General features: G+C 41.0%; 1 protein-coding gene across 1 annotated transcript; it reads right to left on the bottom strand.

Annotated features, from left to right (window-relative positions):
• Positions 1–10,281: 10,281 nt before the first annotated feature.
• On the bottom strand, positions 10,282–12,718 carry foxd2 (forkhead box D2). Its single transcript, XM_071345293.1, has one exon. The coding sequence runs from the start codon at positions 12,212–12,214 to the stop codon at positions 11,102–11,104; it is 1,113 nt and encodes a 370-aa protein (XP_071201394.1). The 5' UTR covers positions 12,215–12,718; the 3' UTR covers positions 10,282–11,101.
• Between the last annotated feature and the right edge of the window lie 206 nt (positions 12,719–12,924).

Raw genomic sequence — 12,924 nt, 5'->3', positions numbered from 1 at the left:
GTGGGGAGGAGGTGGGGATGTAGGGAGAGCTTGGATGCTGCATTCTCCACCACTGCCTCTTCACATAAGTGTGTGCTTGGGGTGTGACGTGACACTCTATAGCTGCTGTTGTGGTTGCTCTGTGCTGTTATCTGATGCGGCATCATATGGAACAACATTTTGTCAAATTGCAGTGGCACTTTTGCGGAAAACAACAAATCACTTGGAACAGCATGGAATAGGAAATCTGTCTTTCAGGAGCAAAATTCCTAGAATACACAGTTATGTATTCTGACAGTACACAATAATATCTAAAACAAACTCCTACTTTTGCCGCATGAATCTGCCTGTGTACAAAAATGTAATGTAAAAGCATATAAAGTACTTTGATTGTAACCCTAACACAATTGTTTTATTCAATAGTGTTACCAAACAAAATGTTTCAGAGTGATGCTGTAAATAGCCTACACTGTTACACAACTTCAAGTGTTGTGCATAACAGCATGTTAGATAGTGAAAGAAGGAACAGTTACTTTGACAATTGCCTTTTAAACATAATGAATTCTTAAATAATAAGACCCTTCTAATAATATCAAACACAAGTAGCAGCAGAATAAGGTAGTACTAGTAAACGTTTTATTATAGTTCTACCTTAAATAATAATACATAGCTTTATTTTTGTTGAATAGTTTAACAATGATAAATAAATACAAATCAAATAAATGTATGTGCTGTGTAAGGTACCATTATTGCTCTCTTTGTGTGTGTGTTTTCTTCCACATCTGCCCTCCCTCAGATCCATGTTGGTGGCGAGGCCCGGCTGCGAGCGCGTGGGGGGAGTTCGTTGGGACCTAGGGCGAGAGTGCAGTAGAGTAGGAGAGGAGAGAAGAGGGGAGGGTATAGGAGAGATAGACTTGGACGACTCGGACACAGTGTCTGAAGGAGATTCCAGCTGAGCAAACAAAAACACCCAGAAACACCACAAACTTGAGGGTGTGGAAAAATGTGTGGGTATGGTAAAAGGTCAGATCCCCACCGTAACTAATTCAATTTCACAAACTGTAAGAAAACACCGGGTACAACATAGTAGCGGCTACAGACGCGTTCTTCCTCAAATGGAATGAGAGAGTGTAATCAGCATCTGGCGCGTTCTTGTTTCGTTACGCATTCGCACATCTTTGGACACTGAAAGGAACTAACTAACTCGAATGAATGTAACTTCATGGAAGTTATACAGTCGACAATCGATTCTGCATGTAGGCTACAGCTCGCTGTTTTGACACTGCAGTCCCCTCGTGCGGCTCTGTACAGCGCGGCAGCCAGCAGAGCCTTGTAACCGTGGTGGGCTTTTCAAGCGGTGGTCTGCACTACTCTGCTAAAGACATTAGTGCTACAATTCTAGGAGAACCAGGAGTCGCATAGACAGCGCTCACTTCTCTAAATAAACATTTGTCTTGAAAAGTTTGGCCCCTCGACCCCATCATGATCGCATTTCACTCTGGATAGTAAACTATATTTTTATCGCGAGGTTTTCCCCTTCTTTCCGAAAACAAGCTCACATTCGAAAATATATTACGTGTCAACTTAAACAAAGTTGATTTTTCACCTTTCTTGGGGAGATACTGTACTTGAGGTATTTTCTCTGCAAAATATAAAATGCAGCGCAGACTTGTATTTTGTTATAGTGATTGGAATATATATTGGAAGAATAAACTTAAAAATAAAATAAAAAACGTTTTATTTAGTGTACCAAAATATACCACATGTTCCCTAATCGAGTAAACCTAATTTGAGAGGCTATTCATATTGTCCACCTTAATATTCTTCAAATTGAAACAGAACACATACACAAATAAATAAATGTTAATACAAATAATATATAACATCCATATAAGACTGTGTAAACTGCAGGGAATAAAGTAGTGCTATGCAACAATTAGAAGAACATTGAGGAGTGCGTATGCGCGTGATTTAAAGGGGTAGACATTTTGGGAAAAAGTTGATCAACACATTATTAAGTGCACATTTTCGTGTTAAAATGTTTTGGTGTAGTGTCAGCATTAATTTAGAAATGTTACATTGTGCGAAAAAAAATGAATTATGTTTGGAGAGCTCGAGGATCAAGTCTTAAGAATTACCAGCTAGAAAGTAAATTTGCATCATAAAAAAATATCTACTGATTATTTAATATTCTCTATGGGCAATTATTGGACATGAAATTACACCTAGCCTATATGTATGATTAGGCCTATACTCCGTGCGTAACAGGCCTATCTTTTGTGCGTAATAGGTTAACAAATAGGCCACAGCAGTTATGGGAAAACTAGGCCTGCAACAGTTAACCTCAAGGCTAATAAACGAAGAAGGAAGGCCTCATTGCCCCTCATAATATAGAGGTTAACTCATTTGCAGTTCTAAGAGTTTGGTATGTTTTGCTCTTGCCTAGGCCCTATACATTCAGATTTCGGAGGCCTTTTCATTCCAACTCATATGACGCGCCTTTTTCCAGCTTCCATTGCTTCTTGTTTGTTCCATTCACACCCTCATCGAAATGCCAAGGGACGTGTAGCCTATCAACGTCCCCGCATAAAATGGACCTACTAGGTTACTCTACTAACGTTTGTTGTTGTCTACTTCCGTTAGTAATATCAGTCTGTTCGAGAACGGCCAACAGCTGTGCCTCTCTATCAAAGCAATACCGGGAAGGTCACAACACTCGCCCTCTCAAGTCCCCGGCGCTGCTCCAATAAACAACAACAACTCGAAGAAACGTCCCACTCCAAAAGAAAGACAGGGGTGGCTAGGTTGTCATGGAGATAATAATCATGTTAAAGAAGTATACATCACACCCCTCACCCTGGAAACCCCGAGCTATCCCATGTCTTACCCCTCACTCTGCGCGTGCTCTCTGAGAGGGACGGGACAAGGAACTGTGCATCGAGACATGCACGTGAACGGCGGGCTGGATCACCTGTTATCATAGTCTGGTAATCGGTGCAGTTTAATATCCACTGTAATTAATCCCCCTGTGTTCTCTGTGTGTGGGATGCCAGACCAGCAGCAGGTGTCCGTCAGTGTTTCACACTGTGTCAAAAGTCGATGAGGCGAGCGCTTCCAAAGTTAATATTTTACTTCCAGAGATGAGGGGAGTTCACTGTCTTTGCTTTATTTACACATTCTAAATTAATTAAGCAGAGGATTCCTCTGTCCGCTGTAAAAACACGGAGGGGGCGATGTGGCGCAGAGAAGGGAGGCCCTGATTTATTGTAGCAGTAGGCCCTCGGCTCCTCTCCTCCAGGCCTCGAGGTGCCTGGGGACCCCGGCTAACGCATTCCTGCACTATGTGGGCGCAGAGGACCTCTCATCTGCCTGCCTCTTTCACAGCCTAACAGCTCACAGTCAAAGGCCAAAGTGAAATAGTTTGAAAACTAAAGTGTTTTGCAGGCTAGGTAGGCCTATATCAGCAGCAAAGGAAACACCTCAATAGAATCTTTACAACTATCATTGACTATAGCTCAGCCTTCAACACCATAGTACCCTCCAAGATCATCATTCAGCTCGGGGCCCTGGGTCTGAACCGCACCCTGTGCATCTGGGTCCTGGACAGGCCGCCCCCAGGTGGTGAAGGTGAGAAACAACACTTCCACTTCGCTGATCCACAACAAAGGGGCCCCACAAGGGCGTGTGCTCAGCCCTGTTCACCCATGACTGCGTGGCCACGCACGCCTGCAACTCAATCATCAAGTTTGCAGATGACACAACAGTAGTAAGCCTGATTACCAACAATGACGAGACAGCCGACATGGAGGAGGTGAGGATCCTGGCGGAAAGATGCCAGGAAAATAACCTCTCCCTCAACTTCAACAAAAAATGAAGGAGCTGATCATGGACTTCAGGAAACAGCAGAGGGAGCACACCCCTATCCACATCGACGGGGCCACAGTAGAGAACTGGAAAAGTTTCAAGTTCCTCAGCTTTCACATCACTGAAGATCTGAAATGGTTCACCCACACAGACAGTGTGGTGAAGAAGGCAAAACAGCCCCTCTTAAACCTCAGGAGGCTGAAGAAATTTGGCTTGGCCCCTTAGACCCTCAGAAACTTTTACAAATGCACAATTGAGAGCATTCTGTTGGGATGTATCACCGTCTGGTACGGCAACAGCACCGCCAGCAACCGCAGGGCTCTCCAAAGGGTGGTACGGTCAGCCCAACGCATCACCAGGGGCACACTGTCTGTCCTCCAGGACACCTACAGCACCCGATGTCACAGGAAGGACAAAAATATAATCAATGACATCAACCACCTGAGCCATGGCCTGTTCACCCCGCTATCATCCAGAAGGCGAGGTCAGTACAGGTGCATCAAAGCTGGGACTAAGACACTGGAAAACTGCTTCTACCTCAAGGCCATCAGACTGTTAAATAGCCATCACTAGCCGGCTACCATAGACATGGAATCACTGGTCATTTTAATAATGTTTAAATACAGCTTTACTCATCTCATATATATATACTGTCTTATATTCTACTGTATTTTAGACAATGCCACCCTGACATTGCTCATTCTAATATTTCTATATTTCTTTATTAAATTATTTTACTTTTAGATGTGTGTATTGTTGTGACTTGTTAGATATTATTGCACTGTTGGAGCTAGGAAAACAAACATTTCACTACACCCGCAATAACATCTGCTAAATATGTGCATGTGACCAATAAAACATTTGATGTGATCAAAACAATGGTTCTCATTCATTTTCTATATTTTATTCTCCTATATTTTACGTTGTTGGTTTATTCCATTCTGGGATTTCATTTTTTCCACTGCGTCAATAGTCTACTGCAATGCGGGTTTGATAGAACAAGCCTTGGATGACATCTGCATCGACCAAATTGCAATAATAAACTTGCATTGAAACTTGTATACATGGTTAAACTCACTTTGTAACCCCCGTTTGAAATAGAGTCCATGATAAAGTAAAGCAGAACTGTCTGGCCTCGCACTGCAAGATAGTTCATATACAGACACTAATGTTAAGACAAAGCTGAACAGGAACTTTGACAACTTTTCATAAAGACTTTAACCAAAGCCATGATAATTCTATAACTGTTTTTGATAAAGCAATACCAATACACTGCCTCTCTCTGTTACTAGGAATTCCCCCCCCCCCCCCAAAAAAAAAAACATAGCCCAGTTGACCACAGAAAATTTTTATAGTAAAGATGCTTGCCTATGATACATTTCAAGACATTAAAATAAATGTAGACCTTGTTTAAGCAAAGGATATGATCGATGTAGGCTTACATGACAAAATAATAAGATTACATTTTGACATTATAACTATTAGGCCTATATGCAACTGCCTGCATATCGATTTATTTTACACATGCTCAATTTATTTTTAAACCAGCAACAATTCTAACGTTATGAATATAATAATAATAATGATGATACTTTTGTTTATGTTTGGCCGTTTTATTATATGTTTTATCCATAGCTTATGGAAATTAGGCTACAGCCTAAAATATTGCTGGTTTTGTAACATAATATAGAGGTTAACATTTGGAACAAGTGCATGGCAATCCATCCCCTATACCCGTTCTGAAGATTCACGATTCTACCCCTATTATGGTGCATAATTTCCGTGTAGGTAGTCCTACAGAGACGTGTTCTCTGGAATAGTTTATTACAATATAAGGTTAAAAAAAACTACTAACATTAGCCTACATTTTATTTTCCAAACTGGGCGTTGTGTCAAATATTAGCTGCCTTGATATCCATTTTCTCTCTCTCCAGTCATTAGAACTGGAGAGAGACACATCTTGATGCCCCTAATTAAAAAATCATTAGTCCTTTACAGCACAACTAGCAGTGGCAAATTGATTGGTGGTGTAATTAGCATATGAGCGAGAGTGGGATATGGATGGTTTAAGCACAACGATTTCATGTAATCCCCTGCACGCCAAGGAAAGGCGAGGCTGCAATATTTTGTAGCAAGGTGACACGGGCAAAAAGTATATGTGGTGTTGGGTAAAGTCATAGCCCATTGGTCTCCCCAAGCAAAATATGTTTAAGACATTCAATGACACAAATAAAAATCGATCATCTAGTCTACTTTGCCATAATCAACACCCATATCCAAAATTGGAGGACACTGGTTGGCCTATTTATCCTGTTACTATCTGAATAGGAGCGCAAACTATCATCTGCGCGCTTCGACGAAAGACACTGGTGAGGTGACATAGTGAGAAAAACATTCCAATCAAAAGCAAATCCGCGTCAAAGCTTAGGCTACATTTATTTTATTCAGAAAGGCGAGGAGTAGACCTAGTCATCATGTTTTAAATATACTCAAAGCATGTAACTAATTTTAGTGAGCCAAGACGCAAGTCTGTAATTGTAGGACAGACGACTGTCGCAGAGACAAATAAAGAAACAAATTCTGTCCGGAGACTGTGGGTGGTCCTCGTGTGACACCGCATGTAGAACGAAAGCAGAATGAACATGCTATTAAGACGATAACCAATTGTCTTGCATAGAATTGGATTAAAGGACGTTTGTGTAATTTGTGACTCGTGCAAGACGTATTATTAGTAATCCAATTTTTTATTGTGGGTCACTTTAAAGAAGGAGATGGGACACCGTTTCGGTACACCATCTTTTCCAATGATAAGTGCTCTCTGGATGATAGATAGCAGCCTTTGTTGCACGAGGCTATCGACGGTGGTGCATGCAATTCATCCCTGTGTTAGTTAGCCTATAGTGAATATTTTACTCAAAACTATATGAATATATTATTCAATACATTTACTAACATATTCAATATGCCATCGGGTGAATAGGAGGCGCAGGCCTGTTGTTATCTATGTTTGACAGAGATAGTCTATACATGCCGATATAAAATAACTATCTTACCCTGTCAGCAAATCATTCGACCTTTCTTTTACCATTTTAATCGTAATCAAATCATTCGACCTTCCTTTTACCATTTTAATCGTAATCAAATGATTCCACCTTCCTTTTACCATTTTAATCGTAAACAAATGATTCAACCTTCCTTTTACCATTTTGATCGTAATCAAATGAACTCCTTCCCACCATAATTAAGGTATAGGCGTGACGGTTTAGTGATATGTGTCTTTAGGTATTTGTCATAACGGTCATTTTGTCTCCTGCTACTCCACTGCACAAAATAAATGCAGGGCATATAATTAACCTCTTATTCATTAATTTATGAATAATGCATTCAATATTGAACAAAAAATATTGCAAGCATTACTTGCAAGACAGTTGCGCTGTAAATTGCTCTTAGTCATGCGTTTTCATTTTCAATAAAACAAACAATATCGTCATATCGATTGTTTTTATCTGTTCTGATTTCACTGTATTACTTCCCGAGCATGATAACGGGGATAATTATTGCACATAGCCTCTGCATGAAGGGCTAACATAGACCAAGTGCGTCGGCAATGTATAGAGAATTAACTGAATTCATTGACAGCCTAATTTCACAGGCAGGAAAGTTCCAATGAAGGGCCTTTCGATTTTTTTCACAATGTGTAAAGGGAGCTTTCCCTGTATAGGCCTACTGTACGTCAAACCAGATTTGGTTTAGTTTATTTCTTAAAGTTGCACCATCACAGAAACCGAAATGAAAGAAGATAATATAAAAGGTATAGACTACTCTGGGAGCTTTTAACACCAACAAAATAAATGCATGAGACTTCATAAAAGTAAAACCATCATGTTTGCGTTCTCTTCAAAGGCTTTGGGTGAGCTGAAGGGGAAAGTGGAACAGAGGAGTCAGCCCTCCCACCCTTTATCCTTAATAATCAGCTGTCAAAAACACCCCACCAAGTCATTTAACCATTTGCACACAGATCTGGTAAATAAAATAAGCTTTAACACCCCCCTCTGCCTCGGAACATGTGCTTAGCCAACTACAAAATGAAATCATCGGTCTGTTTTCTACACCGGGATGAGTCCCGCTGCCTCCTTTGTATCTGTCCACAGACAACACAGATGAAATGAAAGCGGAGAGCCGCGCGCCTTTTGAGAAGATCGCTTTTCAGAGGCAAATGTGTGTGGCTTGTCTCGGAGGGGACCACTAGCTGCAGAGCGCATTTATGCCCAGGGGCCTCATTTATAGCCTTTGCGTACATTTCACATATCTAAGGCATGTAGGCCTACAAAAATATTGAGATGTATAAACTTGGTGCACGCCATACACGTTTCCAGTTATAAATCCGACCTGTTGTAAAATTGTGCATGAAAACTTCACGTGGAAAATGTCCTCAATTAACCTTTTATGGTGACAATAACGCCCTTCATTTGGTATATCATTTGGAACTATTTGATAGGCCATGGCAGTTTTAAAAATAAATAGCAATGGTAATTTTGATCACAGTTCTGTAGTGACTGTCCAGCACATTCTGCAAGATTGATTGTATTTTATTGTTTGTATTGTGTTATAGTATTGATATTGATTGGATATTGTAAACTACGTAAAAGCAGGCTAAACGCTACAGTCCACACTTCTATGCAACAGATTCATTGTTGTTCAATGTTTAGTTTATCAATAGATTATTTGGTTTTCATATCCTACCTTGGTATAGACTCTGAGATTAAATAGGTAATGATGTCACGCTCCTATGGCACAGCAATACTGGAGCCTACCTATACTGTCAAATATTCAAAATAAGACACCGGACTATCTACTGTGTAGGCAGAATGTTTTCATCTTTTCCAGTGATTTATGCTGTATCTGGCAAAGGATTGTGTCCGTTTCTGAGCAGAAAACAATGGAAAAATGTTGTGGGCCTGTCAGCAGAACCTGTGAATTCCACAATGTTTTGCATCGACTTTTCCCCCAACCTAAATATGATGGACTGCCTGCGAATTCTGAAACATTGTCTAATGCAGGCTACTCAAAACAAGTAATTACAGTACTTACAGTAGCATACATAGGCCTACTTCAATATAACATATCAACTGTTCACGTCTTAAATTCAACTGTATATTATAAACCGCGCTACCTATGGGATTGCAAAACTTGAAATAGGCTACCTATTTACTAGGCTACTAGATCCAATTCAGTGAGAGATGCGCATTGTAATTTGTTGTATGGCTGCTTCGAGAACATGAACCCATCACAGACAGAAAATGTGAAGAATCTTTTCTGTGATGGTTATGGAAATAAAATATATCGGATTCTAAAAGTTAAACACCGATTATAGCTCTTCTCATTAATGGAAAACTGCTGCATTCTTGTTAATATGTTTTCCTGTTTTTAGTTTTTTTAATGAATAAGATTTTCACCCTATCCCCCATCTGAACAAAGTAGGCCTACTTACCTGCCCGCTTGCAATAGGTCTACAATATTTCAACCACTAGTAGAGATGTGCGTGCGCATGTTCTAAAGTTTGCGGGGAGGTGAGCACATTCTCACGTTAAGTTACATTTTTATAAATGCCAACTTTTGCGTGAAAACAGGCCCACGCACATTTTGACGTAGGCTATATTTTGTATGTACGCACGGTTTATAAATGAGGCCCCTGGCCACTCGGTCTTCAGTGACAACATCAACAAGTGGGCAAAAATCCGCATTATCGTGGATTAGGATCCTGATGAACAATACTGCTACAAATTAGCACCCAAACCCCAAAAATCTGGGTATTCATGCAGAACGCTCACAATCAATTACAGGCCTCAAAAGTCCTGATGTCCCCATTCATTTAACCCTTTGTTACTTGCCAAAAAAAATTCCATTATAAACGCCCTTAGAGACACACTAGAGGAATACATGCGCACCCTTCCAGAATATTTCTCACAGTAGAATGTTGGAGTTCAGACATCACAAATCTGTATCTATATGTGCAAGTCTGTCATCATAACACTTGTTGGCTGTAATGGTATATCGGTAAAGTTATGGGCTACTGGTGATATTTAAATTGATAATAGACTAGTAATAAATGCTCCTAATTCCTACAGATTGCACGCAAAATGTAACTGCAGATTTAAACCTATGGCACCAATGCGTAAACTACCATGTATGCTCATAATCGTTTCAGAAAGTGCGCTTGTAGGCCTCTCAAAAACTAAACGGTTCAAACTGGGCCTACACATAAAGATTGAACTTTGATCTCGGGTCAACAATGATGAGCTAGATAAATGCAAAAATACAAGTTAAAAACGTAGGCGCACACATTCTATATTTCCTAAGGTGATTTTAGGCTTTGAGTAGACATATGTGTGCAGGCATATTGCCAATAAAACGTTCCAATAAACAAGTTAACGAAAGTCTTTTTAAATTCACAAACATTTATTATTCTTGTCATTACAACAAAAAATGACCTATGAACATTAAGTGTCTCTGTCTATACACATAACATACGTTTCACATATTAATTTCAATGAAATAGATAGGAACTAAAGCACAACAGTTTAACAGGATGTGAGGTAATGCGCTTTACACCAAAACCACATATCTGTCCACTGACAACATGAAATAATATCCATACAAAGTCACCACAACACCGCTTTTAAGGGAACGAGGGGCAGTGGGAAAGGTTAGATTTGTATTTAATAACCCTCCTTGTCTCAATGTGCTTTCTAACAATTAAAACCTGAGTTTGCGGTCTCGGTATTAACAGTGCTTTATCTCTTATCTCACAACGCACAATATATATATATATACACACATATATATATATATACACACACATATATATATATATGTATATAACAATACAAATCATAATAAAATCTCAATTATAGTTAAGAAACAATTAAATATTGCCCACAGAGTGAGATACGTGACATTTAACTTGTGTTAAAATAGCTGGATCTTTGCTTAGATAGTTGAGGGCCTGGGCCAATGTAGGACAACGAATACACTTAATGTTGTCTTAGAATTTACTATCTGACCATCATGCTTCTTCCATTTATTGTATCCTATACATATTTACAATACATAAATATACATTTAACTTTCCTCTCTCCGATCAGAAAGGGGGGTAGAGCAACACTCTTATTTCTCAAAGAACGTTTATCCTACCTTCACATAAGACGACAGAACCAGAACGGGTAGGATTTCTGCGAGTTTTGTTTTTGCTGCCAGTTTAGAAATGACAAATGTTAAGATTTGCAGTTTTGCTGGAGAATGTCTGTGAACCAGGCTGCAGCATGGTTTCCTGCGAGAGGTTCAAGTGGTTCGAAGCTGAGGTGAGTGCAGGGTTCAACATGGCCAGGATCTGAGCCTGACTGTGACTGTGGCTGCCCGACTGTGCACTGTACGGGGAGGCCACGGAGTTAGCTGCACCGATTATATTGTCTATAGAGAAAGAAGGCCGAATTGGCGTGTTAGTGTCCGTCTTGAGAGGCACCAGGCCGGGCAAGGTAGGGCTTAGTTGAGGGTAGAATGGCTTTCGTAAATCAGCCCCTAATAGAGAGGGCAGGGGATGTGGCGTGGGGAAAATTGAGGCTGGCGAGGGGAGTCCACAAGGTGTATTATGGAAAGGGAAAGCGCCTGCTGTGAGGTGAGGATGATAGGGGTTATGAGCATGGAAGTTCTGCAGTTGGAGTCCATAGTTGTACCCATAAGGGCCGTATCCGAACCCGGGCAGGAACCCCCCGGCGTCCCTGAGGATTTCGTTGACTTGGTGCCTCTTGAAGCGCTTCCTCCTGCGTAAAAAACTCCCGTTGTCGAACATGTCGGCGGACTCTGGATCGAGGGTCCAGTAGTTGCCTTTTCCGGGGTTGCCAGGCTCACGTGGGATTTTGACAAAGCAGTCATTGAGAGAAAGATTGTGACGAATGGAGTTTTGCCAAGCGGGGAATTTCTCCCGATAGTACGGGAACCTGTTGCTGATGAACTCGCAGATCTCACTAAGAGTGAGGCGTTTCTTGGGACTCTGGAGGATAGACATGGTTATCAGGGCTATGTAGGAGTACGGGGGCTTGACTAGAGCGTTCTTACCAGGCTTATCTCCTATCATGGCACCTGAATCTCCACCAACTCCAACCTGGTCAGCCGGACACTCTGAGCTGCTGAGGCCGGGAGAGGAACCCCTCTCCCCCGCGTTCTGAGACAAATTATCGTCCGAGTCATTGTCTAGAAAATCGCGATGAAGGTATTTCCCATCCTTGCCAACGGAAATGTCTCCCCCAACCACATCTATGTCCACATCATCAGACAAAGCAGAGTTGTCGGACATATCCGTCCCTAGAGTCATCCTTGGAGAGACTGGTTCTCTTCCTCCCTCTTGTTCCGTACTGAGTCTTTTCAGCTCCCACGCTGGGTGTACTCAGTCCGTGCGTATAGCACTCTCCAGCTCCTCGGAGGACCACAGTTAACTCCTGTTTAATTCGACGAGCTGCATAGAAACATTACTGGAATATAGAAGAGACCAAGACGACGCTTGTACCCAGGTGTAACGCCACTCCAACCAGTTGGTATGGGGGCTATGGTTCGTTTCACCGAGGAAGAAACTCTTCTGACTTCAAGCGCAGGAAAACAAAACTCGAATGGAAAAGTCATAAATCAGTAAGGCTATTTACTTGAGGTTCACTACAAGCTGTCTTTATTCATTAATAGGTACATTAATCATTAATTAAGTATTTCTTTCTTGCATGCGTTTGTATTTTAGGTCGTTAATTTACTGTTGTATATCTGTATGGATATCTTTACGCACAGGCACGGAGCAAGTATCCTGCGTGAGCCTCATACTATTCCTCTTCATAGCGCTCAAAAGCTATTTATTCAGCCATCTATATCACGTGGTCATCGTGTCACCGTTACCAGGAAATGAAGGATAGGGCAAAGGGAAGAGAAGACGGACAAGGTGAGGAGTGGTGAGTGCGCTACCTTACAAGTTCTCTTGGGTTAACGATACTCTACTGCACGTCCATCTTCTAAATATGGAATATCATCAAAAGTATTGGT

Source organism: Salvelinus alpinus, chromosome 16 (assembly GCF_045679555.1).
Source record: "Salvelinus alpinus chromosome 16, SLU_Salpinus.1, whole genome shotgun sequence".
Taxonomy (NCBI): Eukaryota; Metazoa; Chordata; class Actinopteri; order Salmoniformes; family Salmonidae; genus Salvelinus; species Salvelinus alpinus.
Note: the sequence above shows the minus strand (reverse complement) of the source record. Positions and strands in the feature narration are given on the sequence as shown.